Below are 26,661 nucleotides of genomic sequence, written 5' to 3' on the forward strand. Positions count from 1 at the left end.
CTTACGTTTCTCAAGAACAAGCGTAAGTCAAAAATAGGCCTCTTATTGGCTATCACTGCTCCTGTGCGCGTTCTAGCGCTGCCATTGGCTGATTCGGGAAAGTGGGCCGGGTGAAGGAGGGACGATGAGGTAGAGGGTCAGGGGTTAGTGAGGCCGGAAGTGAGTGCAATAAAGTTTCTCCAGGGAGGCAGGGCCCGGGGAGAAAGTTGGAGCGGAGGCCTAAGGAGGCAGTGGTGTGATCCGGAACCAAATCGGCCCGCGGTGCGGTGCGGAGACTCCATGAAGCCCTGGTGAGTTGGGACTTCTTCTTTCCCCTAGGTGACCCACTCCTCCACCCCGGAACCCCTCTCCCGGGACCCTACTTCCGGTCTTCATTTATAAGTCCCGCCCCCTGCGACCCCCTCCCCGGAAGTCCCACCTCTCAACTTCAAGGGGCTCCCCGAACCCCGACTTATTTTCTATTTATTGTCCCCGACCGCACCCTGTCCCCCAGCTTTCCTGGAAGTCCCACCCCTAGGCATGCTTCCAAGCCCAACTACTAGAAACCCTACGTTAGTCCCTCCAATTCCCCGAAACTTCGCCTCGTTGCGATTATTCTCTGCTAACTCCCGTCTATCAGAAAGCCTATCTCCCAAAAGGGCAAAGCCCTACTGCCCCTCAAAGAACTATTCGAATTCGCGAAGCTACGCCTCCTAGGGGGTTCCGCCCCTCTAGAAGCTCCACCCCTTCCGTAATCCACGTCGGATTGCCCAGAAGGCTAGCTAGTGTTTGATGCACGCGTCCTAGGGAACCACGCCCCCTCAGGAACTTTATCCCTGTAGGACCCAGGTCATCGGTCATCGCCCCGGAAGCTTTGCCTTCTATCCCAGAAACTCCACCTGCTTACAGATCCTTGTTCTTTTTTCCTTTGGTGGCTTTTGCTTAGTTTTCCTGAGCTCTCATGCTCCACTGGGTGGGAAGTCAAAAATTCACATCTCTGACTCTGAAGAGTAAGAGATTAGAGGCAGCACTTTTCCTCTCCCTTACCCCCTTCCAAGGGTGGACCTACTTGAAGGGGGCTGGACTTGGGGTTTGGCACGAGAGTGGGAGGGAGACTTGCTCATAGATTCCCAGCCCCACTCCCTGAGTTTCCCTTCCCAGGACCGACTCCACCCCAGAAACAGCTGTTTGTCTCATACCTGTACGTCGGGAGCTGGGTATGACCATGGGTTTGTTGGTGGGTGACATGTAGGTGTGACAGGAGTGAAAGTTTTCGACTACCAGAAAACGGTCGCTTGGAGGGGGCGTAGGGAACAGTGTCCTTTCTGCTATCTGATTTTTTTTAAGGGACTCCTCGGGCCCCACCTCTTCTCTGGCTGTTCCCCTCCCCCTAACCAGAGTTCTAGTCTGGGCATTCCTCCTGGTCCCGCTTGCCCAACCTTCCCTTCTGGAAACATTCCTGAGGCTTTCGCCATTTCCTGCTACTTTCTGCCGCTCTTCCCTCCTCCCTGCTGGGCTGAGAAGCCACATGCAGCTTCTTCCCCACCCCCCCAGTCACCCGGGTTCCCAGTAGCAATCTCCTTTTCCTATGCAAATTTAAAGAGCCCTACTTCCTCTTTCTTGTCGAACAATGCCCACACCTCTTGGTCTTTCCCTGCCTCTGGATCCTGCAGGCACCCACAGAATGCTCACCTCTAGAGATGATGACATCCTGGTGTGTGTTTGTGTGTGTTGAGGATTTGAGGCTTTGGCAGAACACTTATCTCATTTTCTATATTCCCGGGCCTTAGGCCTTAGGACATGGAGTGATAGAATTTCTTCCCAGGAGTGGTGGATGGAGTGGAGTGGCAAAGCTCTCCTCCATTGAGGACTAAGGGGAGGTGATAAGCACAGTATCTATCACGGATTAAGTGCTAGTGTTGTTAATCACTGTAATCATGATATTTGCATCTTTTTATCCTCTGAGTAAATTGAAGGATAGGTGAGCCCTGGAGGGTTATATGGGTCTTTTACTACTAATTTTTTGGTCACTTTCTAACTTCCCTATAAGCCCCTGGAACAGAGCTGTGGCAGGAAGCTGTGAGTGGAAGAACTGGGTTTGGGACAGTTCCCTGTGTCCAGCCTCAGTCCATCTTCTCCTGGCACCCCTTTTTCTTGAGCACAGATTTGTCTTCTACCCCCTCTATTCCTTCATGGACTGTAGCCCCCGCCTCTCTTGGAGAACTGTTTCACTCTCCCATCTCCTCCAACCAGACTCTGCCCCTGGTGTGAGGGCCATCGTACTCGGTGGTGGACACCTGTACCCTCCCCAGTCACTGCTGCAAGAAGAGGGGTATGAGCTTACCTGGCAGGTCCAGGGAGCTGACCTTAGTATCAGTACTCTGGCCGCCCCCACCCCTTCTACCCTTGACAGCTTGCTTCACTGTAGAAAAGGGGGCAGAAGAGTGCTTGGCATGGGCCGTGGCTCCTTGGCATGGTAGGTGCCATGCATAGAGAGCAAGCCTCCACCGGCCCCTCCTCTGCTCCAGCTCCTGCCTGGTGGCTCCCTGATGCACCACCCAGGTTGGACTTTATTCCTCTTATTTCACCAGCTTTGCCCTTCCTTTTGGCCCCTCCCTGCATCCACTGGGACTTCATCCTTCCTCTTCCGTTTCTTTAGCTCCTTCCACAGCTGTTGTAGCAGAAGATGCTAATGGCCCAGGCTCCCTGGGGCCACCACCCCACAGTGTGGTAGTCGTGGGGGTGGCTGGGGCTGGAGGATGAGGGAATTTGAGTGTTCAACCAGGACTGGAAGGGAAATGCTGAGCTCAGGGATCCCCTCCCTTTCCCACCCCCAGCTGCCTCTGTTTCCTCCCTCATTCCCCATCCCCCTCAGCTTCCTGCTCCCTTTGGTCTGCCCATGTCCGGTTTGGATTGATCCAGACCTCTTATCTCCCTCCTTTCCTTCTCACTCCTCCATCCTTCCCTCCCACTCCCACTTTACTGCTCCCCAGATTACTTGTTTGTATGGGGGTGTGGGGGAAATGGATCACTCTGCCCCATAAGAGTTCTAGGTTGGGGCAGTGTTGGGGGCTCAGCCCCTCAGAGCCTGTGAGTCAGCACTGTCCTCAGGATTGGTCTCTCTCCTTAGTTCCCCGCCCCTGGGGAGGAGCCAGGCAGCTCTAGGTCCAGCCTGTTCGCCTCTCAGCCAGAGAAGAGGCTCCACGCTGGGCGGAGATGGGGCCTGATACTGTCTGGGTCTGAGCTGGGGGAGCCAGAGCCACTTGTCCCTCTCCCTCCCCAGGACCCTTGAGATCCCTGGGCCATAGAGGTCCGATCAGGCTAAGGGCCTGGGGATGCCCCCTGCCTGGCCCCCTTGCCCTAACTGGCAGGGGGGCCAGGCTGGGCAGCAGCCTCCCTCTCACTCCCACCAGCCATGGATCTCCTGCCCCCCAAGCCCAAGTACAACCCACTTCGGAATGAGTCTCTGTCATCGCTGGAGGAGGGGGCTTCAGGGTCTACCCCACCGGAGGAGCTGCCTTCCCCGTCTGCCTCATCCCTGGGGCCCATGCTGCCACCTCTGCCTGGGGACGACAGTCCCACTACTCTGTGCTCCTTCTTCCCCCGGATGAGCAACCTCAAGCTGGCCAACCCGGCTGGGGGGCGTCCAGGGCCGAAGGGGGAGCCAGGAAGGGCAGCCGAGGATGGGGAGGGGATCGTTGGGGCAGCCATCCTGGACTCAGGCCCCCTGCCCCTCCTCCAGGACATGAACAAGCTGAGTGGAGGCGGCGGGCGCAGGACTCGGGTGGAAGGGGGCCAGCTGGGGGGCGAGGAGTGGACCCGCCACGGGAGCTTTGTCAATAAGCCCACGCGGGGCTGGCTGCATCCCAACGACAAAGTCATGGGACCGGGGGTTTCCTACTTGGTTCGGGTGAGTGAACATCCTCTATCCCACTCCCTCCAGACCCCTCCAGTTCCTCTGCTCACTCGTCTCTTTTTTTTTCCTTCCCTTCCCCAGCGACTCCCTTGGTTTCAGTGTTCTCTTTCTTCAACCTCTCTTGCCCCTTTTCGGATTCTGTAGCCCCTTCCCTTCCAGCTCTGTCTGGGGCCCCTTTCCTTCTGGTGACTCCCCCACCCCCACCCTGCCATGCTTAGCACAAAGCCCAGCACAGGCCCTTAGTAAGTGTTGGAACCAGTGGCTCTTGATTGTCCCCTCCAGTCTCCTCCCCCTTTCCAGAGATGTCACTTCATCCCACCCAATGCCTGTCGCTCCCCTCCAAATTCTCTTCCCACCTGTATGAGGTCCTCCTAGCTTGCCCTTGTCTCCACATCCCCTGTTGTCCTGCATGTTGTGGGATGTAGCCCGGGGCAGTGGGCAGAACTTCTTCATCTTTACTGCCCTTAGTGACTAAGTAGGGAAAAGTCCTAGGGCCCTTTGTGAAAAGGTGGCGGGGAGGCGGCTGACCCTTCTCTTCCCGTCCCTCCCCTCAGTACATGGGCTGTGTGGAGGTCCTGCAGTCAATGCGTGCCCTTGACTTCAATACCCGGACTCAGGTCACCAGGTTAGTGGGGAGTGGGGTGGAGTTGGGGGGTGGTCCCTGGGATTAGTGAGGGGAAGGAGGAGTGGGTCATTTGGTGGTGGTGCTAGTCCTGGCTTATCTTTGGGCGGTAAAGGGGGTTGAGAGAAACTTAGGGGAGTGAGTCTAAGTCTGAATGAAAAGAAGCAACTCTGGCCTGGCTCCTTTTTACTTATCCAGCCTGGGGAGTTGTGGGGGAGGTGTCAGAGGCAGCCGGCAGCTGGAGCTTGAGTGGAAAATGGGGGTAGATAGAAGGTTGCCTCTGCCTTTGGGAAGGGGATGGGACATTTGGTAGCTGGAAGGGGGTGGGGCCAGACCCATTGAGGCCCTAACCCAATCAGCCAGGAAGCGGCTTCTCAGTGTCATCAAATATTAAAGGCCCTTAATTCAATCCACCACGACAAAGAGCCTGGAGTGCCCCTGGAGTCTGGCCTGGCCTTCCCCTCCCCCAGCCCTGTGGCAGCTCCAGCCTAGTGGGATACAGGCTCTGGGTCTGAGTACCCCTCTTTCCCCAGGGAGGCCATCAGTCTGGTGTGTGAGGCTGTGCCGGGTGCTAAGGGGGCGACAAGGAGGAGAAAGGTACCTGGGGTCCATGGGGCTAGGGATGCAGCTGGGAGATGTGGAGGAACCCGGGGAAGGCTAGTGTGGGGCATGTGGGGAGAAGGCCAAAAGGCAGGAATGTGGGGGTTTCCTGGTGTTGGGAACCCCCAGCTGCTGAGACCCTTGGGCCCTTCCCTAGCCCTGTAGCCGCCCACTCAGCTCCATCCTCGGAAGGAGTAACCTGAAATTTGCTGGAATGCCAATCACTCTCACCGTCTCCACCAGCAGCCTCAACCTCATGGCCGCAGACTGCAAACAGGTTGGTGGGGTTGGGTGGAGAGGAGGGCTACCAGAAATACTGATGGGAGGGCTAAACGAGGACCTGATTATGAGGGCAAAAAACTAGGAGAGAAGGCTCCGGCGGAGCAGAACAGTAGGGGAGGAGGAGATTAGGCGGACATGGGTTGAAAAGCCTAAAGGATGAGACTGGGACTCCAGGGTCCTGGGCCAGTGGTGGGGGGTGCCCATGTGGTCCCTGAAGCTGCCTGACACGTGTCATTCCCTCCCTTTTCTGTCTCCTGCCTGTAACCCTCAGATCATCGCCAACCACCACATGCAATCCATCTCGTTTGCATCCGGCGGGGACCCGGTGAGTTGGGGAACGGAGCTCAGGCTGTGGGAGAAGAGGCAGGAGCAGGGAATTGGGATGACCCCGGCTTGGCTAGAGACGCGGGCATGCTAGGATTGAGGCAAGGTTTAAAGAAGACTGGGGTTGAGTGAGGTGGGGGCTATAAAATATAGCTAACTGGCTTTTTCTGACTCTGTCCACCTCAGGACACAGCTGAGTATGTTGCCTATGTTGCCAAAGACCCGGTGAATCAGAGAGGTGAGGCGTGGTGGGGAGCACTGGGTGGGGCTGGCTGACCCAGGAGCTAAGTGGGGGCTCTTGCTGTGGAGGATGGAGGGTGAGGGTCCCTGTCTATGCCTTCTTCTGGCCCCGCCACCCCCGAGCTCCCTGACAGCCTCTGCTGTGCCCCCAGCCTGCCACATCCTGGAATGTCCAGAAGGGCTCGCTCAGGACGTTATCAGCACCATTGGCCAGGCCTTTGAGTTGCGCTTCAAACAATACCTCAGGAACCCGCCCAAGCTGGTCACCCCCCATGACAGGTGAGCGGGGGAGGGGTGCAGCTCTGGGGCCCCAGGCCGGAATTGGAAAAGTAGGTCTTCTCTTCCCACACTTGAGCTCAGAGCGGTGCAGGGAAGGAAATAACCTGTGCACCCGTGCTTCCCGCTTCCTGCTATTCTTACGTTTCCTGCGGCCTCAGGAAGGTCTTTCGAGGCCCTGCCAGCTGCAGGGCCAGCGGTTCCTCTCCTGTGCCCGTGGCGGAGCCCAGTCCAGGACCTCCACGCTGTGGCCCTACCCTGGCTCACTGGGCTTTTGTATTCCCAGCCATCTTGTTTCTGGTCTTTCCCTTTCTCTTGCCCATTTCTCCATACTTAGTTCTTTGTTTTCTTGCCCGTTGAAGAATTTGGGCGAGGGAGGAGGGCTCTTTCCCGCGATCCTTACCTTGCCCAGCCCAGCCCAGCCCAGTAGGTATTGAGTATTTAGAAGAGGTTAAAATATTCTGGAGCACCCACTTCCCCCTGCTGGTACTTAGGGCTTCTTCTCTCTCAGGAGACAGCATGACTTTAAAGTCAAATCTGAAATTACATCTCTGCTCCACCACCTTTCAGTTGTGAGACCTAGGGTAAATCTTTTCACCCCTAACCCTTATTTTCCTCATCTATAAAACTGGAGAAGGATATAAGACCTGCCCTACCAGGTTGCCACGATGAAATGATTATGTATATAAAACACCCAGCCTCCTTCCTCAGGGAATGCCCAAGACATGGCTGCTGTTCTGTTCTCCCTCTGTCCTCCCACCCACATGCCTCACTCCCTCCTGTCTCTCTCAGGATGGCTGGCTTTGATGGCTCAGCGTGGGATGAGGAGGAGGAAGAGCCACCTGACCATCAGTACTATAATGACTTCCCGGGGAAGGAACCCCCTCTTGGGGGGGTGGTGGACATGAGGCTTCGAGAAGGAGCCCCGCCGGGGGCTGCTCGACCCACTCCACCCAGTGCCCAGACTCCCAGCCACCTGGGAGCTACTCTGGTGAGTTGCTTGGATGGAGGTGGGCTAGGTCCAGGATGGAAGCAGCTGGTTAGGGCCTTTGGTCTCACCCTATTTTTGTCCCTTCAGCCTGTGGGGCAGCCTGTCGGGGGAGACCCCGAAGTCCGCAAACAGATGCCGCCTCCACCACCCTGCCCAGGTATGAAGGGAGCCTAGAGGGGCAGAGCCGGGGTGTAAGAAGCAGGGTAGGGGTCACTGTAGAGCCACCCTTTCCTCAGCAGGCAGAGAACTCTTTGATGATCCCTCCTACGTCAACGTCCAGAACCTAGACAAGGCTCGGCAAGCCGGGGGCGGGGCCGGGCCCCCCCATCCTGCCATCAATGGCAGTGCTCCTCGAGACCTCTTTGACATGAGTGAGTGCTCCTCTCCCCTTTCTGCATCTCCGCCTTCTACTTGGTTCCTCTTCCCCTGTCTGTTCTGTCCTTCCTAGCCTCCTGTCCCCAAAGGTCTGGGTCCTGGGCATTTGCTGTGCCAGCTGCCTCTCCTAGCCCTTTCTCTGCCACCCTCAGAGCCCTTTGAAGATGCCCTTCGGGTGCCTCCACCTCCCCAGTCGGTGGCCATGGCTGAGCAGCTCCGAGGGGAGCCCTGGTTCCACGGGAAGCTGAGCCGGCGGGAGGCCGAGGCACTGCTGCAGCTCAATGGGGACTTCCTGGTGCGGGAAAGCACGACCACGCCTGGCCAGTACGTGCTCACCGGCTTGCAGAGTGGGCAGCCCAAGCACCTGCTGCTGGTGGACCCTGAGGGTGTGGTGAGTGTGGCCGGGTTGCGGGTCGGGGTGAAGGTTCAGTATCCTCCTGCGCAGCCCCGTTCCTTCCCTCGCTGCTGCCTAGACTTTCCGCTGGGCATCTCTGTCTGGGCCTCCCCTGCTCTCTAGGTGCCTGAGACTTAGGGTCCCTTCCCTTCTCACATTCCTGAACCTGTGTTCCCTTCAGGCCTGGCCAATCCCCACACCTTATGCCCATGAGAGCTAGAAGGAGCCCCTCTTTTGACAAATGTGGAAACCATCCTTGAGCGGTTGTGGTGGTCAGTGTTAGATGGCTAGAGGCTAAGCACCCCAAGCCTCCTGTCACAAGAGGAGTCAGGGCCCCCCCCCCCAGTGCCTCCAGACTCAGGGCTTAGACCAGCATCCGTCGCCTGTCTGCATTGCCCCTCTGTTTCTCTTAACTTTGGTCTCTTTTCTATGATAATCTCAGCTTCCTTTGCACATCTTTTTTTGTACTGTGTATCCTCTTCTGAGACATGCTACCTTCCTCCAGGTCAAGGAGGTGTAGCTATCCCTCAGCTTCACAATTTCTGGGCTGATGTCCCCTCTACCTTTTCCCAGTTCTCTGACCTGCCCATTCCCACAGCTGTCTCCAGCTTCTCTTTGTAGGGAAGCCTCAGTGATCAGAACTGACAGCCCTCCCACTCCTGCCATCTTTTTCTCCTTCCTCACCCATCTTGAATATTCCAGCTTCCTCAGACTTGGGGCCTGAGGTCTTATTTGAGTCTTCACCTGAATTGACCCTCTCCCCTCCCACTTCCTAGGTTCGGACAAAGGATCACCGCTTTGAGAGTGTCAGTCACCTCATCAGCTACCACATGGACAATCACTTGCCCATCATCTCTGCGGGCAGCGAACTGTGTCTACAGCAGCCTGTGGAGCGGAAAGTCTGATCTGTCCCAGTGCTCTCTCCCAGAAGATGCCTGCGACCCCTTCCACCCTATTCCCTGACTCTCAGGACCTCACTTGGGAGTGTTCTGTGGGCTTGGCCTTGTGTAGGAGCTGGGGGTAGTGTGGACACTGGGTTCACCATCCAACTGAGTGAGAGGGTTTGAGTCAGGAGCCTGGGGTAGAGTCCTGCTTCTCCCCAAACCTCACCAAAGTATTAATGTACAGAGTGGCCCCCTTCCCTGGGCCTTTCCTGTGCCAACTTGATACCCCCTTCCCCAAGGTGGGTGCTGGAGGCTGGGGCAGTTTGCCCCCTTGTAATGGAAAATGTCCTGTGGTGATAGGCCCAGTGGAGCAATCACCCTTCCAGGGAAGGGGGAATGAATCACACCTCTAGTCTATCCCTGGGCTCAGGGTACCCTAGACCCCTCTCAACAACCCTCCCTTCCAGCGTTTAAACTTTGTGCCTTTGACCATCTCCTAGGTCTGAAGATATTTTATGCAAAGTGTTCTTGGGCCCTTGACGTCAGGCATGGAGGTGCTGACACCTTCTTGGCTTCTGGGGCCCTGTCCTCTCCTTGCTCAGCAACCCCTCCAGTTTAGGTTGGGCAGACAGAGGCAGGAGTGGCAGCTGTCCCCTCTCTCTGGGGATACGCAACCTTTAGATTGCCTCAGCGCCCCCCTCCTGGCCAGCAGGGAGATGGACCCCTCCCTTTCTCAGTGCCTCTGGTGGGGGGGAGGGCGGGGGGCCCTCACCCCAGGGGTCTGTATATACATTTCGTAAGCCCGCGCCTCCCATGTTGCATGCATGTTATATTCTACAGCCAAAGTATAGCCCTTCCTCCTATAGCCTCTGCCCTGCCTCTCCCTGCTGGGGTGGTGGGGGGATGACTGAACTGTTAACTCTCCCAGGTGGATTTTGTGGAGTTGCGAACAGGGGCTTTGAGACTGTAAAGCAGTAGACAATCCCCAAATACCATCGGTAGATTTGGAAGTGCATTTATTTTTTATTTTATATGCATTTATTTTAGGGCTGTAGATTGTCTTTCCTAATTTGTTTTCCACGGCTGCTTCTTGAGCACAAAATGATAATAATCGAACACATTTATATATCACCTCTTTGACTTTTCAAAGGCCTTTTACAACTATTGGAATTTTCTTCACCCAGCCTGTGAGGCAGTCGGGACCGGAACCTTTAGAAGTGGAGTGTGAGCTGAAACTAGAGAAACGGGCCTCTTGCTGTGAGGCTGGGAGGCAGAAGTTTGTCTGAGTGTCAGTTTCACACGGGGAAACGTAAAGCCTGCAGTTACGGGATCCCTTGCCCAGCCCTGCTCTAGACCTGGGGCAGCCACAACGACAGAGGAGCCGGCCCTGCTCTGTCATTAGGTCTTGTGGATAAGGGAGAGTGGACTGAATCCTCGCCTTTTTTTGTTTTGTTTTGATGTTTTCACGGGTCTCACTTATACCAAAGGGAAAGAATCTTCATTAAAGTCCGTATTTCTTCTACCTCGGCCTCTAGGTCCCTGTCGCTGCTTTTTGTTGGCTGTGGGCCTCCACGGCTGGAAGGGGAGGCGGGAGGCTGTGGCCGCCTCAAGGCACGGACCGGTCCACCTGGCCCTTCGGCCTGGCTTGACTCAGAAGCCGCCTGCGGGCACCTGGGGGTTCGCGGAGGAGGTGCGCCGGGGCAGGGAGGGCGAGATCGGGTGGGCCTTGCGGGGCCACGGCACCGGGAGAGGGGTAGTGATCGCGATGGGTGGGCCGCCAGACGCTGGACCCCAAGCAGCTCCGGGTCCTCGCAGGCGCGCGCTCCTGTCCGCGCGCACCTCTACGGCGCCCCCCCCCCCCCCCGCGCGGGATGGTACGGCCGGGCCGCAGGGCCGAAAGCCGCTGCCTCCCTAGTGAGCCCGCGCGCTGCGCTTCCCGGAGTGGGACCCCCCCTACCGGCTCGCGCCGTGGTACGGCCCTACCCGCCAGCGCTCGGGGGAGGGTCTGGCCCAGGTCTCGCTCCCCCTCCTCCCCGCGCGCAGTGGTGGCGGCCACGCGGAGTTCCGGTTCCTGTGGCTGCGGCCGCTGGCGGGCGGTGAAGCTGGGCGAGCGCTCAGTTGGCGACCCGGCTCGGCGTCTCGGCCTCGCCGCACCCCGGGCTTGCTAGCGCGCGGGGGCCTGTGGCGCCCCCGCCTCGCCTTCCGCGCGATGGTGCAACCCGAGGGCGTGTCCGTCCCCCGTCGCCGCTGACCGCGGTCCCCCACTCCATGGCCGCCTCGGCGCCGCCCCCACCGGACAAGCTGGAGGGAGGTGGCGGCCCCGCACCGCCCCCTGCGCCGCCCAGCACCGGGAGGAAGCAGGGAAAGGCCGGTGAGAGCACTGAGGGGGCTGACGCTGGCAAGGCCGAGGACTCGGGGACCTCGGAGGGAGGGCTGGCGGGCGGGGAAGGTGGCCGTCCTCAGGCTGAAGGGCCTGAAGGAAGGGTCAGGTGAAAAGGATGGGTGGATGAAGCCCTCTAGGAGTTGGCTGACCCTAGGGTTTGGGGCACCTGGAATTCAGGAGCCACTTGGGAGTCTGAGGATATCAAGAGATGAAATGTCTGATTTAAAGGAAGAAGCAGCTGAGAGTGTGGCATCTATTCAGTTTATATTACACTTTTGTTGTATGTGTTAAGTAACTAAGCAAGAGTGTATTGAAGTTAGAAGAGTCCCTTGGATCATGGCTGGGAGAAAGGATGTTGGGGAAACCTCAGGGAAACTTGTTTGTGTCTGCCTTTTACTGTTCTTCCAGGTCTGCAAATGAAGAGCCCAGAAAAGAAGCGAAGGAAGTCAAATACTCAGGTGAATGGTGGTCGTTGGTGGGGGTAATTCCTAGTAGGCCTTCGGGTTGCTTGGTATTCTGCCACTCCATATTCGTTTGTATCTTTCATCAGCTTCAGGGAAAAGAGAAAGGTGTCTCTCTTGCTCTGCTTCTGGTCCTTTCTCTCAGCTTCATGACAAATGAGGGTAGGGGTGGGGATGAGATGATTTGACCAAAGATCTTACCACCAGGATTAGAATCTTCCTCTCCCCCGTTTGTCCTGTCCTGGTTCCCTTGTGATGATAACACCTAGTACTTGCTGAGCCCTTTCTAAGTGCCAAGGATTGTGCTAAAGTGCTGTAACATTTTTGGGAGGTTGGCATTGTCACTATTTTTCACACGAGGAATCTGAGGCTTAAAAAAGTTAAATACCTGCTCCAGAGTCTTGAGGTTACACCGTGCCAGAGCTGGGATTCCAACGTATTTATGCCTGTTTTCAGAACACGGTTACTGCACTGTGCTGGTTCTGCCCTCCATCCTGTTTCTTTGTTGCATTCTAAAGTTCATCTTGATTTTAGATCTGAGCTGGCCAGGACCAGCCTCCAAAATGTGTATGGTGTTTCTGGTGCTCTCCCTCCATGACTCTTTTCCCTCCCTCATCTGTTCCCCACTAGGGCCCTGCATACTCACATCTGACGGAGTTTGCGCCACCCCCGACTCCCATGGTGGATCACCTGGTTGCATCCAACCCTTTTGAGGATGACTTTGGAGCCCCAAAAGTGGGGGGTGCGGCCCCTCCATTCCTTGGCAGTCCTGTCCCCTTTGGGGGCTTCCGTGTACAGGGGAGCATGGCAGGCCAGGTGCCCCCAGGCTACAGCACTGGGGGTGGAGGGGGACCCCAGCCTCTTCGTCGACAGCCCCCTCCTTTCCCTCCCAACCCCATGGGCCCTGCTTTCAGCATGCCCCCCCAGGGCCCTGGGTACCCACCGCCAGGCAACATGAACTTTCCTAGCCAACCTTTCAGCCAGCCTCTGGGTCAAAACTTTAGCCCACCTGGTGGGCAGATGATGACTGGCCCAGTGGGGGGATTTGGTCCCATGATCTCACCCACAATGGGACAACCTCCCAGGGGGGAGCTGGGCCCCCCTTCCCTCCCCCAGCGCTTTGCCCAGCCAGGGGTGCCTTTTGGTCCTTCTCCTCTCCAGAGACCTAGTCAAGGGCTCCCCAGCCTGCCCCCCAACACAAGTCCCTTCCCTGGTCCGGACCCTGGCTTTCCTGGCCCTGGTGGTGAGGATGGGGGGAAGCCCTTAAATCCACCTGCTCCCACTGCTTTCCCCCAGGAGCCCCACTCAGGCTCCCCAGCTGCTGCTGTGAATGGGAATCAGCCCAATTTTCCCCCAAACAGCAGTGGGCGGAGTGGGGGCACCCCAGATGCCAATAGCCTGGCACCCCCTGGCAAGGCAGGTGGGGGCTCAGGGCCCCAGCCACCCCCAGGCCTGGTGTATCCATGTGGTGCCTGTCGGAGTGAGGTGAATGACGACCAAGATGCCATTCTGTGTGAGGCCTCCTGCCAGAAGTGGTTCCACCGCGAGTGCACAGGCATGACTGAGAGCGCCTACGGGCTGCTGACCACTGAGGCCTCTGCCGTCTGGGCCTGCGATCTCTGCCTCAAGACCAAGGAGATCCAGTCTGTCTACATCCGCGAGGGCATGGGGCAGCTGGTGGCTGCTAACGATGGGTGATGCTGGCGAGGTGTCCAGGGAAGTGCGTATGTCCCTCCCTGCTCTTCCAGGGTGATTGTTTTCCTGTCTGGCTCTTGGTCCTTGTTTCCACTGGCTTCCCATTCCTGTGGGGCAGAAACACAATGGCTCCTGGGGGCAGAAAAGGGACCGAGGTGGGCAGGCAGAAGAGCCTGGATCACTCACTTTTTCTGGAAAGTTACTGCGGTGAGATCTACAGAGGTCCAGAAAACCAAAGCCCTGCCCAGCAGAGCCATTTTTGGTGGCTCTTCTGGAGGCCTAGGGGGTATGGCTGCAAGAGAAAAGAGGCTGGAGGAAGATCTGAAGGGCAGGGATGTCCCCGCTGCAGATGATGGATACCCCCAATACCTGTGCCTAACACTCCTGTCTAGCCCCACAGCTCCAGCCTTAGTTTTTGGAGTCCAGTGTTAAAGGTTTCTGGTCAGAGGATTTGGGATCTCTTCCCGTCCCTGCAATAGCCCTTTCATGGGTGCTGGGAGACAGCTTTAGGGAATAAATGGAGATTTTCCCCTTTTCCCTCTCCCTTTCCTCCTCCAAGACCTACCTGACTCCTCCCCCTTTAGAGAACCAAATAGCTTGAAGGAGCAGGAGAGTACGTGGCTATGGCAGTTTCTTGGTGATTTGAGGCTTCAAGACAGTAAGTAAGTGATGCTGTCAGGACATGTCTCCCTCATACCAAAGTCACTGGTCCTTTCTCAGCCTCTCTTGTGCTTTTCTCCTAATGACCATATTTTTTGCCAAAAATTGGGGTACATGTCTGACCAGAATATTTGACGTTTGGACTGTCCTGGAAGCCTGGACTCTGTGGTTGTACCACCCTCCCCCCTCCCCTTGCTCACCTGTTGCACATTATTCTCAGCGCCGGTCTTCCAACTTTTGGCGCCCTCACTCCCCTGCCTCCCTGGCTTGATTGAAGGAAAGCTTGAAAAGGCACAGAGCCCTTATACCTCATTCTCCCTCCTGATAAAAGGATCCCTATTACAGACTGGGTAGGGGAGGTGGCGGGCCCCTCACTGCCAGGGCACTAAGATGCAGTCCAGAGCCAGGATGAGGTTTGCTTCTTTCCCTGCTATTCTTGACATCTTGGGCCGGTGATCTAGCAGCTCTCATTTTACTCTCAGCCAGGGTCCTGTACTGGGCTTTGTTTTTATTTTACTTTTTTTTTTTAAAGCACTGCCTGCCAGAGATGGAGCTGGGGCCTGATCAGGAGCCCCTCACAGCTGCTCTCCTTAGAGTTCATGCACACATTCCTCAGTGGGGTGAGGAAGGCAGGCTTGGGGTGTGACCCTGAGAGGAGCTGATGGTCCCCTGCCCCCACTTTTCCTGGGACCCTAGCGTGTGAAGAGAAGCCAAGTATACTGCAGAACTCATCTGCCTGCCCTTTGGGGCTGTGAGAAAGAAGGGAGCAGCCTCTGGGCTTCTCTCCTCCAGTGTCCCCCAACTTGGAACAGCAGAGATGGCAACCCCCCACTGCTCAACTTTGTGTTGTGTTTGTGGTTCTGTTTGCCCCTCTTACCTTTTGCTGTTTGTGCTCTCCCCCCATCTCCACATTTTGTAAGACGGCTACTGGAGGGGGTGTGTCTGCTCAATCCTCCCTCACTCCACTGCTTTTTGGAAGAAAGTGGGGGTGGCAGAGGTGTGGTGGTGGGGAAAGTCTTTTGTACTGTTGGATTAATAAAATGACTTGGAAATTCTAGACCAGGACTCCTTGCTGTTGATATGCCTTGGAATGAGCCTCAGCGCTGGGCAGGATATTGTGGGGTGAGGATATGTATCCCCCAGGGTCCTTGGAAGTGGGAATGGCAGAAAGATTCAGGCCCCTAAGTGGACCTGGTACAAGCTGCTGGAACCCAGGGAGGCCTTTGTGCCCCACCCCTCCCACTATGTCCCCGCTGTGAGAAACTAGTTTCCTTTCGGAGCACATTCCTGGGCCAGGCCTGGAGCCAAGGTAGAGCTCCGGTTCCAAGACTTCAGGGAGACAATTGCTATCAGTGCTTCTGGGTTTAGTGCCCGCCCACCCCCACTCCCCAGTTGTATGGGTTAGGGGTCAAGTGTAGCCCCAAGGGTAGGGGAAGGGGCTGCCCCTGGTCTAGCTGATTTCATTTTTGGATACTTTTCAGGCCCCCTCCCCGCTTCCTTAAAAAAAAAAAAAAGCAGTATCCTTAAACAATCAGCATCGGAGCAGGGTGAGGAGACTGACAGAAGGGCTATTTCCAACCCACAATTTGCCACTCTCCCCTCCCCCATCCTGCAGCTGTCTCTGTCTGTCCTGGGACCAACCTGGTCCCGTGTCCCTGTTGTTTCTGGAGATGCCAGCCTTTGCCTTAGTTTTGGATCTTCCCGCCAGAAATTGTTTAGAGAGTGAAAAGGAGGGGAGATGACCCAAAACTCAGTTTGCTGGAACCCTAGCCTTCCACCGGAGGTGGGGGTTAAGTCCAAGTTTAGAGGCTCTGCAGGTACCCACCCTCTCCCTCTAGCTCGCAAGTCCAGCTCTTATTGGCCAAAAGTTTCCGCCCCCTCAGGGAAGTTGATTTTCCATTGGTCAGTCCCTGGTCACGTGACCTTCCTTTCTGAGGCCGCAAAGCCGGGGAGGCAGCAACAAGTTCAGCTGAAGACTGAAGCAAGAGCTAAGTCAGGTAATGCCCTAGCGGGGAAGGGGCCACCCAAATCCCTGTGAGAGGAAGGATAGAGGAGAGGAAGGGCAGAGCTCAAAAGGATTGAGCTCCACGGGGAATCTGTTTGTCACTTCTGGGTCGGGGAAAAGGAGAGCATGGGCGGACGTTTCCAAAACAGGAACTTGCTCGGGGTCTCCCAGGCAAGTTTTTGTGTCCCTAGGTCCTTTGCTTTAGAGGTTTTGGGGAACAACTCTTAGAGGGGTTGAAATTAGCCTGAAGAGACTTGCCGGCTTTGTACAGAGTGGGAGAGCTCCCCCTTTGGCTGTTTTTTTTAGAAATAACACAAGTCCCTGACAATCGTTGCTAGATGTTTTTGTTGAATCCTGCCTGAATGAAAAGAGAGGGAGTAGTGGGGAGGGGGTGGAGATGGGTTTTCTTCCAAGAGGGCGATGAGAAGAAAGAAAGCTGAAAACACAGCCGGGAAGGGTGGAGATTAGATAGCAGAAGGAACTTCCTAATAAGGAAGAGCGATGCTGGCTTGGGAGGACAGGGAGATCTTTTGGAATCTTGGGTGAAGCCAACCAAGAGAGAGGTACCAACCAGAGTTTGGAACCCTGAGGTCCAAGGGTTCCAGACGGTCTCCTGTTTGGGTCTCAGAAGTGTTTGTCTTTGTTGACCCAAATGCCCTTGCTGGTTTCCACGGAGATAGTGGGTCTGACATCACCCTGGTTGCCATGGTGCCTGGTTCTGGAGGACCTGAGCAGGCTGCACACAGCTAGGGATAAACAAGGACTTCGGCCCAAGCTGCTGCTACTTCCTTCCTGCCACCACCTGTTAAGAGTCACACGCAGCAAGTGGGGATGGGAAGATGACAGAACGGTGGGGGAGGGGCCTGAGCCCAGAGGGCTGCACAAGTGATGGTTCTATGGATACCTGTAGGAGCTGGCCAGGGGTGTTCTTCTGGACATGGTAGGGGAAGGTCACTGCAGCTGTTCTCCTGGCTTCTTGTGGGATGGGTGCATGTGTCTGGGAGGCATGGGTATTGGGGAAGACACTGGGAGATGTCTTTCATCTGTCCTGGGCTTGGATCTTGATTAACAAGGGCTGCAGAAGGTTATTAGAGTGCCGTGTAGGACTCACACCAGCTTAAACAGGGGAGCAGCGTGGTGGTTTTCAAGGCAGAACTATCACACTTCTTCCCAAGCCTCACTTCGTTTTCCCAGGGTTTCCTTACAGAACCCTTTTCTACTTGCCACCCTTCTATCTCCTCAGCAAGCAGTCATTTATCCTCCTCTAAAGGATCACAATCTAAGACTCTAGGCCTAGAGTTAGCTCATCTATCCCTCCACCTCTATGACAGATCCCAGCTGCCAGCCTGAGGGGACCGTCTTGGCCATAGATGGAAGGGTAGGTCCCTCTCTCCTTATCCCACCTTGTGTCAGGCTTTGGAAGCTGGAATGACTTCCCCCTCTTCACCTAGCCAAGTCAGAGCAGATTAGCAGTGGGCAGGACCATAGCCCTGATGTTTGTCCATGCTTTGCAAACTGTAAAGTGCTTTATTTATGATAGTTGCCAGAAATCCCTTTTCCCAGTCACCTTCAAGTTTCCTACGATGAAATTCTGGAGGTTACTAAGAACGGAAACAGAATTTAGAATGGAGCGTGAGAGTGATAAGGAGATTTACTAAAGGTATATTCAGAAGAATCTAAGCTATGCCAGCCCTTCTCAACCCTGGCTGCACATGAGAATCATCTGGGAGGCTTTAAAAAAGACCCATGTCTGATCCTGACCCTTGAACCAATCAGAATCTTAGGTGATTCCATTGTGCAGCCAGTGTACAGAACCCCTGAACTAGACCCTACATAGGACTCATGGTGAGTGGGTGGGTGGGTGGGTGGGAGACGTAGGACTGAAGACCTTCGAGTCTTCTCCTCCAGGCCCCGGGGGAGGAGGTGGTGGTTGTGGGGGAGCCTAGGGTGGTGAAGGGAGGGCTGGGTTGTTCCTCACTCTTCTTACGAGCCGTTCATCTTCGGCAAGTCGTCAGTCACCTTTCTGGCCTTCATTTTCCCCTGACTGTAACGTGAAGGAATTGGCCTGGATGTTTTCCCAAAGCTTTTCCAGTCCTATGCTTCTCTGACCTTTCAAGGTCAGTTCAGTTTCCCAGTTTCCAGAGGGCCCTTTTGGTCCCTGAGAGAGGCCAGCTTCCCCGTGGCTGTTGGCAGGTTCTGATTTGCAAGGCAAATACTGCTGAGGAGTTGAGGTGTTGGGGTCAGAAGGACTGGAACCAAGTTGGTTCTGGAAGCTACTGCCCAGCCCTTAAACCTTGGCATCCGGCTAAGGCTGCTGTCTGTATCCTGTCTCTCCTGAAGGGAGCTGGGATCCTTAAGAGAGCCTTTCTCTGCAGGCGGCAGCCTCAGCAGCCTCCGGGACAACTATGGCCTCCTGCCCAGACTCAGACCACAGCTGGGTGCTTGCCGGCGCAGAGGTAGGAAAAGCAGGCCTGGAAACCATATGGAATGGGGTTTCCTGCGAGGCGGGGCTGCTTTCTGAGTCTCTCCCCTTGGTCTTGGTGGTCACCTGCATCACCTCCAGCTGGCTATGAGAGGAACTGTAGTGTCAGGAAGAAGGCGAGTCAGGTATTGGGACTAAGACCATGCCTTGAAAGAAGGGAACCACCAGGGTCAGCTGTGAGAAGTAGAGAAGAAATTCTGGTGGGGAGACACGCATGAGCAAAAGTTCTAAGGCAACAGTGGGGCAGCCACGATGGGGGAGCCTGAGGACTTCCGCTGGATGAGGTGGAGACAGTGTTGAAGAGAGATTTGGCCAAAGCCTGGGAACCTCTGAAAGAGGCCTGAAGGGCCTGGCTCAGGCATTTGGGCCTCCTCCTGATGGGAAATCACTGAAGGGCGCTGAGTTAGAGGGCGTCAGGACAGCCAGTGCCTTGAGCAGAGGGTGCAGCCACTGTGTGGCCGGGGTTGGAACAAGGGGAGAGCTTTTTTGAAGGTCCTGCCGTCCAGGTGGTATTTGGTGGGACAGGAACCAGTGGACTCCTGTTCCTCTGAAGCCACTGAGAAGGGGGCTGGCAGAATGGGGACTGGGTGGCTGGAGCAGTTTGTCAAGGGCTTGGTATGTTAGAACCACCAGGAGGAAGAAGGTGCGGAGCTCAAATTAGACATGTTGAATTTGGGTGCCGGTTGGGAGTAAGGGAGCTGCCCTCAGGGTGACGCTGGAGCAGGACACACGGACTGGGGCTTGTGGACAGAGGATGGACACCAGACTCCCAGCCAGAGCCCTGGACTCCTGTTGGAGTGCCTTTACTGACAGCTGGGGGACCTGGGGCAAGCTGCTTTACCCGCTTGTCTTCCCCTGTAAAGGAGGAGTCATGATTTCTGACGGGTAGGAGGGGCCGTGAGAAAAAAGTGGCTTGAAAATTGTAAAGAAGTTACAAACTAAGTTATCAAGTCAAGAATTATTCTTGGAAGGAGAGCGGGAGCCACAGGTGGGATGAGTTGGGGTGGTGGGTGCAGGGTGGGCACACCGAGGGGGATGTGCAGAGAAAGGAGAGGCCGCAGCTGGACGGCAGGGCCGAGAACACTGTGGGAGACAGGCTGGCTGAGGCTGGGATGAGTTGGGCTCTGTCAGCTTCTGTGAGATAGGGTATAGGGAGTGGGAAAGGCCAGAAAAGCTTGGAAGACGTAACTGGCATGGGTGGCCCGTTGTGAGGGTCACTGTAGGGAAGCCCGCGGGGGTCATGACTGAGATCCTTAGGCATCTGGGGGATGTCGTTCTCTGGCCGTCCTCCCACCTTCCAACTGATAACTGAGCTTGTCACTTGGGAGGAAAATCCAGGCTGTAGCCGGCTTCTCTGGGGAGGTAGGGGCACCAGGTTTGTACAGTGGTCCAGGGCCTTGGTCCAGGGGTGCTTCTTCGTTTAATAGAAACTTGGCCTCTGAAAGTTCCTCAGAGCAGCAGGTGAGGTTAGGGAATGGCCAGATACTACACGGAGCAGAGGTATCGCCGCGCCAGCTGCCCCTGCCCCCTCCCCACTTTGGAACATCCCACTACTGAATGTATCGCACTTTTGCGAGATGTGAGTTGGGGTCCCTGAGCGGTGCAGCTGGCTCCAGGCACCCCAGTAGAGCACCCCGTGCTCTTGGTTTCATCTGGCCGTCCTTCCTCTGGAGCAGCCCTTCTGCTTGTGCCCCGTCCCCCAGAGCCTGCCTGTGGAGACCCTGGGCCCAGAATCCAGGATGGGCCCAGAATCTGAGAGACCTCCCCAGGCCCCTCGGAGCCCCTCCAAGGTAGCTGCTGAAGAATTAGCTGGGACCTTGGATGGAGAAGGTAACAGCCCTGCTGAGGGGGGGTTGCAGCCACCTCTCCCCCATGTTCTGGGGTTGTCCAGTTTCCTCAAGGAGAGGGAGGCTGGTTGGTTTTATTCCCTGCATTTATCTCAGTTTAAAACCTCCTTCCCTTGTTCTATCCTGACTTTCCCCTGCCCTTCCAACTTGGTGGAGGCCTGCGGGAGCCAGAGGGCCGTGTAGAAGGTTCCGCTGGGGGGGGGGGGGTACTGTAGTGTTTTCTTGACCCTCTTCTCCTGCACAGAGACAGAGTTACAGAGTGAGAGCTCCCCATCTGGGCCCATTCTGCCAGAGGAGACTGAGGCCAAGGTGAGGACCTTCACTGTGGGGAGGGAGGGAAATGAGGAGGGCCAGGAGCTGCTCATGTCTGTGTCTGCATCAGGGCATTCTGGATGGTGATGGTTGTGGAATGGAGCCGCCTGGCCCAGAAGACACAGAGGCCCAGGGAGACTTGGAGGAGACCCCTGTCGTGGTAGACCTGGGACCAGACACACAGGACCTGGAGGATGAGAGTCCCCCCGACAGCCTGGCCTCATCCCCCAAAACAGGTGAGGATCCTCCTTCTCTCTGCCATGTCCTTCTAGAAGGTGTGGGAGCAGAAGTAGATATCACCCTGGGACTCAGTAGCCTGGTACCCTCTTTAAGTTGTGTCAGTGAATCCTAACCACCACCCCTGAGGACACTGAGGCTCAGGTTAAGTGACTTGACCAAGGTCACACAGCTGGCAAGTCACAGGACCTAGGTCTGGTCAACTCTTTACTCTCTGCGATGGGGCCTCCTCTTTTCTTGCCTCTAGATTCACCTCTCATTCCCTGAGTCCTTTCCATGTGTCATCTCTGCGGAGGGAGGTTGGGTTTATGGCCTGTGTAAGAGGCAGGCTAGACTGAGCCAAGATGCAAGTCAGACCTATGAGGGGTGCAAAAAGGAGGTGTAATTTAGGTGCTCTCACAGGAGGGGGAGGGTGGTTGCGTCAGGGGACAGGTAAAGGGGGAGCGAGAGTCAGGGACAGTTGGGGAAAGGTTCACACTGAAGGTGACATTTGGGTGAAGCCTTGAGGAAAGAGTAGGCTTTTGGTAGGTAGGGTAGGAAGAAGAGAACATTCGAGGCCAAGGATGCAGCATCAACAAAGGGATGGGGCCCCTGTCCTGCGCTGAGGAGGCTGCATCCATGTCTTGTGTCAGAGGGGTGTATGAATCCATCTCTGTTGAAGGTGACGGGCTGGAGGGGGAGGCCAGGGGCTGGGGCCATTTAGGGGACAGCTGCAGCAGTCAGCCCTGAAGGAAGGCAGCTACGAGGCATGAGACCTGAGATGTTTACCTGTTGAACCGTCGCATTGTCTGAGGCTGAGGTTGGCCAGATGGCAGCAGTGGCACCTTGCCCAGGATTGGGGGACCACCAGAAGACCCCCAGTTTGGAGGGCCGTGTGTTAAGTGGCCCCTGAGGGACACCAAGGTGGGAGTGGCCAGTAGGCAGTCAGACCTCCAGGCCTGGAGCTCTAGGGAGGCCAGGTTGGGAGTTACGGGCTGGGGCTCCGTCTGCCGTGGGAGGAAGCCAGCGGGGTAGGTGCAATGAGAAGAGCAGAAAACCAGGAATGGTGCCAGGGAGACCTCCGCCTTGAGGGCCAGGAAGAGCCAGGGTTTGGACAGGACTGGGACAGGGGAGCAGCTGCAGGAGCTTCAGGAAGGAGGACCCTTTTAGGATGAAAGCTGCTCTTGCAGTTTTTAGGTTGAAAGGGCTGGTCTCTCACCTCCAGACCAGGCAGGGGTGGCCACTGGCCCAGACAGACATGGGAAGGGTCTCCACGTGCCCCCTCTGCAGTCAGGGCTGGAGACCTCCCGTTCTTCCCTCTCTTTCTGTCTTTCTGTATGTCCCATCTCTCCAGTTTCCTTACTGCCCTGTCCCCATCCCTTCCTCCAGCTTGGATCAGGGAGGAGGCCCACTGCTCTACCAGTGAGGATGACACCGACGTGGATGTGGGGGGTCTGCGGAGACGGCGGGGCCGGGAGCCCAGCACTCCTCAGCCCGTGGCCCCCGTCGGGGTTAAGGACCAGGCCAGGGGCGAGGGTGCAGGCGGGGAGCTGGGCATCTCCCTCAACATGTGTCTCCTTGGGGCCCTGGCGCTGCTGGGCCTGGGGATCCTCCTCTTCTCTGGTGAGTAGTTGCTGCTGCTGGGGCCTTGAGCCCCTTCTCTGGCACCTCCTGCTGCATTTTCGCCCTGCTCCACCCCTTTTTCTGAGGGCCTGACAGACCCCTCTGTCTCCATTTTCAGGTGGCCTCTCAGAGTCTGAAAGTGGTGAGTGGGGACAGGCCCTGGCTGGTTTGTGTCCGTCCCCTTCCAGCCCTGAGGGAGGCTGATGGGGGCAGTTCCCTGGGTCAGGAGTAGGGATGCTGGGGGCTGTACACATTTTGCTCAGTTGTAGGCCTTGTCAGCTATTCAGGGTGACCCTTGGCCCTTTACGTCACTGGACCTCTCAGCCATAGAGTCGGTCCAGGGCAGGAGAGTGACTGTGGGTGTGTGGGTGGGGGGAGGAGAGGGGTTTATATGCCTTGGGGCCAGTTTCAAGATTGCACTTTCCCACAGGACCCATGGAGGAAGTGGACCTGCAGGTCTTCCCAGATCCCGGGTCGGCTACTGAGAGGCTGGAGGCTGCGGGAGATGGGCAGGCATGTGTGACTGTCTCCATTGGTGTGTGGTGCCTGGTGCGGGAGATCCAGGGCTACCAGGGTTGTGGGGCGGGGTGGGGGTGACTGGCTCCTTTGCCCTCAGGATGAGCTAAGGCAGCAGCTGCAGGCCTCAGCGCCCCCTGACAGTGTCCCCAGCCTGCAGAACATGGCCCTTCTGCTGGACAAGCTGGCCAAGGAGAACCAGGACATCCGGCTCTTGCAGGCCCAGCTGCAGGTGGGCACGAGCAGGAGGTGGGTGGGCTAGGCCAGCCCTTCCTAGGCCAGGTGTCTGTCCTAGTGTCCTTCCCTAAAAGAAGTTTCCACTGTTCATCCACATACCTTGACCCTCTCCCTTTCCCACTATAGTCAAGTCATCTTTCTAGTTCTTCTCTGTTCACATCCCACATGCTCAGGTTTAGGCCAGGACTGGCATACCTGTTTCACGTGGCATGCCACCTCTGCTTGATTGGCATGGTCTGCCTGGAGCATTGTGAGGGGGAGGGATTGAACAACATACCAAGGCTCAATGGGAAAGAGGTGCTGTGATCAATTAACAATGTCTGCTCTGGGTATGGGAGGTGGACATAGGCCGAGAGCCACATCTTGGCTGTCTTTAGGTGAATCAGAGAAGTGTGTGCTTATAAAACACCATAGAAACTGAAGTGAAGGGTGGGGATAGGAAGGACGAGAACCAAATCCTCTTGAGTGTCCTGGGCCATAAAGGGGCTTGGGCCGCCTGCCCACTGCAACAGAATGAAATTAAGGTAGAAGGCACTGGGCTTATCCTGACAAGGACCCCTCCTTGTGCACTTCCTCCCTACCCCTAATTCCAGGCCCAGAAGGAAGAGCTTCAGAGCCTGATGCATCAGCCCAAAGGGCTGGAAGAGGAGAATGCCCGGCTCCGAGGGGCTCTACAGCAGGGCGAGGCCTCCCAGCGGGCCCTGGAGTCAGAGCTGCAGCAGCTGCGGGCCCAGCTGCAGGGGCTGGAGGCTGGCTGTGTCCGGGGCACAGATGGGGTGTGCCTCCACTGGGGCAAAGGCCCACAGGGTGGCAAGGCCACCAAGGAGCAGGGCCTCAGGGGGCAGGAGCCGAGCCCTGGCTTCCTGGAGCAGAAGGAACGGCTGGAGGCTGAGGCCCAGGTGCTAAGGCAAGAGTTGGAGAGGCAGCGGCGGCTGCTGAGTTCTGTGCAGCAGGACCTGGAGCGGAGCTTGAGGGATGCAGGCCGAGGGGACCCAGCCCATGCTGGCCTGGCTGAGCTGGGCCACAGGCTGGCCCAGAAGCTGCAGGGCCTGGAGAACTGGGGCCAGCGCCCTGGGATCTCTGCCAATGCTTCAGAGGCCTGGCGTCAGGAACCTCACTTCCAGAGTTCCAGGGAGCGGAGTGGAAAGGAAAAGAGGTGGGATGGGCAAGGGGACCGGAAGACTGAGCGTTGGAAACTTAAGAAGGAGGAAACTGGCCGGGAAAAGAAGAGCTGGGCGGGTGAAGAGGACAGGGAGTTGGCAGGGAGGTGGAAGGAGGGCAAGCCAAGGGTGGAGGAGTGGGCCAGCAAGGATGGCAAGCGACAGGGTTCCAAGGAGCCCCCCAGGAAAAGTGGGGGGTCCCACTCCTCCAGAGAAAGGCAGAAGCACCCTCGGTGGAAGGAAGGGGCTAAAGATGGGCATGACCCCCTACCACTCTGGGCAGAGCTGTCGAGGCACAAGTACCGGGCACCCCAGGGCTGCTCAGGTGTGCACGAGTGTGCCCGGCAGGAGGGCCTGGACTTCTTTGGCATGGAGCTCGCCCCAGTGCGGCAACAGGAGCTAGCCTCTCTGCTGAGGACCTACCTGGCGCGGCTGCCCTGGGCTGGGCAGCTGAGCAAGGAGCTACCCTTCTCTCCTGCTTACTTTGGTGAGGATGGTATCTTCCGCCACGACCGCCTTCGCTTCCGGGACTTTGTAGACGCCTTGGAAGACAGCCTGGAGGAGGTGGCAGTGAGACAGACAGGTGATGACGATGAGGTGGATGACTTTGAGGACTTCATCTTCGGCCACTTCTTTGGGGACAAAGCACTGAAGAAGAGGTGGGCAACTGTGGGGAAGTTAGGTGGGTGGGACAGAATAGGAGGCAGGGAGTGGGGGGTGGGGATGTGAAGGAGCCAGGGTCCTGAGGAGAGGTCTGCAGTTTGAGGTTTTTCTCTCTGCTTTTAGGTCTCCCCTCCCCCCACAGCCAATACTTTCCTGTCGTCCCTTGAGGGCAGGAAGCCGCCTGTGCTCACCCCAGAGTGGTCCTGGGGAGTCCCCTTTTGGGCTGGGGGAATTCCTCCCCCTCCCCTACCCCATTTTTCTGTCCTGTCCTGCCTGTATCCCCATGGCCAGGGGCAGTGGAGGGCGGGAGGGAAGGGGTGGTAAGGGAGATTGCTTCCCACCTTCCTGCCTGCCCAACTGGGGCTTTCATCCTGGGAGACCAGGTCTGGCCACACTCCCCTCCCCCCAAAATGATTATTGGTGGTGGCTGCCTATGTCACCTGCCTTAGGAGAAATAGGGTCCCCTCTCCTCTGGGAGCCCCTTCTCATCACATGGCATTGTCCTCTAAAGGCCTCTCCCTGCCCCCACCCCATGTCTCCCCACAGGTCTGGGAAGAAGGACAAACATTTGCGGAACCCCAGAGTTGTGGGGCCCAGGGAGGAGCACAGCCACCACCGCCGGGGCTGAGGCCCTGCTTATCTGTCCCCTGGGAACCGTTAAACTGCCACCTCCCCTGGCTGGTTTGGTGTCCTTGGATATCCTTCACAGCCCTGCACTGATACCACTTTCTCTAGAAAAAGGCCTTAGCTGGACCTGCCTTGCTATCTATGCAAATGTATGCAAATGCTCAGGGCCCTGGGCCGTGACCCTTGCAGCCTGATTGTGTCATGCCAATGTGAAGGGGGATGGGAGAAAATCCTGTTTTTTCGTGGGGTGCAGTGGAGGTAGGGGTGTGGAGGCAATTCTGACTCTGAAGCCAAAGTGCTTTCCTCCTCTTGTGTGTGTGGGGGCCCCAGAGTGGCCCCTTGGCTGCACGCACTGCCCTGTGCCCCCTGGGGTTTGACTAGCCTTGCTGGCTGGAGGCCCAGCATGAGGGTTTTCCCTGGGGTTTTGTTAGATTTGGAAGGAGCTGTCCCCAGGAGATGAAGTCCCCTTTTTAGCCCTGCTCCTTTTGTGGCCTCACCTCCCCATGTGAACTATAGACTCAGATCCCAATAAAATGCTATTGGAGCTGTGACATTGGGTGGGGGCTCTGTCACTTGGGGCTGTTCCTAAGCACAGCGGACACCCACACCCACCATCTCGTGGGCGCTGGTACTCGCATTCTCCCATATACTCCTCTCCCCCTCACCTCACCCTCCCAGCAAACCTCAGGCCCCCTGGGCTAGAACTCCCCATTTTGCTCACAGCTGCCTTGGCCGCACCCCTGGGAGATGTGGAAATATGCGAGTGGGTTTGGGAGTCGGAGCCTTGGGCTCAAATCCAGGCTGAGTGATCTTGGGTAAGTTAATCTCTGGGAGACTTGGGCTTCTAATCTTCAAAAAAGGAGATTGAGGGGCTGGGGAAGAGATTAAATA

General features: G+C 56.7%; 3 protein-coding genes across 9 annotated transcripts; all 3 read left to right on the top strand.

Annotated features, from left to right (window-relative positions):
- The first annotated feature begins 54 nt into the window (after nucleotides 1-54).
- Nucleotides 55-10,412, top strand: SHC1 (SHC adaptor protein 1). Of its 5 annotated transcripts, none has more exons than XM_006214670.3 (13): nucleotides 55-290; nucleotides 3,722-3,889; nucleotides 4,450-4,520; nucleotides 5,051-5,114; nucleotides 5,275-5,394; nucleotides 5,671-5,724; nucleotides 5,910-5,961; nucleotides 6,116-6,242; nucleotides 7,032-7,230; nucleotides 7,318-7,387; nucleotides 7,467-7,601; nucleotides 7,758-7,996; nucleotides 8,776-10,412. In XM_006214670.3, exons 2-13 carry the CDS (start codon nucleotides 3,725-3,727, stop codon nucleotides 8,902-8,904), a joined length of 1,425 nt encoding a protein of 474 aa, XP_006214732.1. In that variant the 5' UTR covers nucleotides 55-290; nucleotides 3,722-3,724; the 3' UTR covers nucleotides 8,905-10,412. The 5 variants fall into 5 exon arrangements, with proteins under 5 accessions (XP_006214732.1, XP_015103682.1, XP_006214733.1 ...); XM_006214671.3 differs by having other exon boundaries at nucleotides 125-290; nucleotides 7,470-7,601; XM_015248196.3 differs by lacking the exon at nucleotides 3,722-3,889 and having other exon boundaries at nucleotides 123-290.
- A 164-nt stretch (nucleotides 10,413-10,576) lies between these two features.
- Nucleotides 10,577-15,139, top strand: PYGO2 (pygopus family PHD finger 2). Its single transcript, XM_006214672.3, has 3 exons — nucleotides 10,577-11,254; nucleotides 11,675-11,724; nucleotides 12,358-15,139. The coding sequence occupies exons 1-3, from the start codon at nucleotides 11,152-11,154 to the stop codon at nucleotides 13,423-13,425; spliced, it is 1,221 nt and encodes a 406-aa protein (XP_006214734.2). The 5' UTR covers nucleotides 10,577-11,151; the 3' UTR covers nucleotides 13,426-15,139.
- An 855-nt stretch (nucleotides 15,140-15,994) lies between these two features.
- On the top strand, nucleotides 15,995-26,321 carry PBXIP1 (PBX homeobox interacting protein 1). Of its 3 annotated transcripts, none has more exons than XM_006214673.4 (11): nucleotides 15,995-16,079; nucleotides 18,463-18,543; nucleotides 20,273-20,399; nucleotides 20,661-20,725; nucleotides 20,799-20,964; nucleotides 22,334-22,567; nucleotides 22,686-22,709; nucleotides 22,998-23,080; nucleotides 23,184-23,315; nucleotides 23,914-25,139; nucleotides 25,690-26,321. In XM_006214673.4, the coding sequence occupies exons 2-11, from the start codon at nucleotides 18,493-18,495 to the stop codon at nucleotides 25,769-25,771; spliced, it is 2,190 nt and encodes a 729-aa protein (XP_006214735.1). In that variant the 5' UTR covers nucleotides 15,995-16,079; nucleotides 18,463-18,492; the 3' UTR covers nucleotides 25,772-26,321. The 3 variants fall into 3 exon arrangements, with proteins under 3 accessions (XP_006214735.1, XP_072802571.1, XP_072802570.1); XM_072946470.1 differs by having other exon boundaries at nucleotides 16,035-16,079; nucleotides 18,428-18,543; XM_072946469.1 differs by lacking the exon at nucleotides 15,995-16,079 and adding an exon at nucleotides 17,114-17,465.
- The last annotated feature ends 340 nt before the right edge of the window (nucleotides 26,322-26,661 follow it).

Source organism: Vicugna pacos, chromosome 21, assembly GCF_048564905.1.
Source record: "Vicugna pacos chromosome 21, VicPac4, whole genome shotgun sequence".
NCBI lineage: Eukaryota > Metazoa > Chordata > Mammalia > Artiodactyla > Camelidae > Vicugna > Vicugna pacos.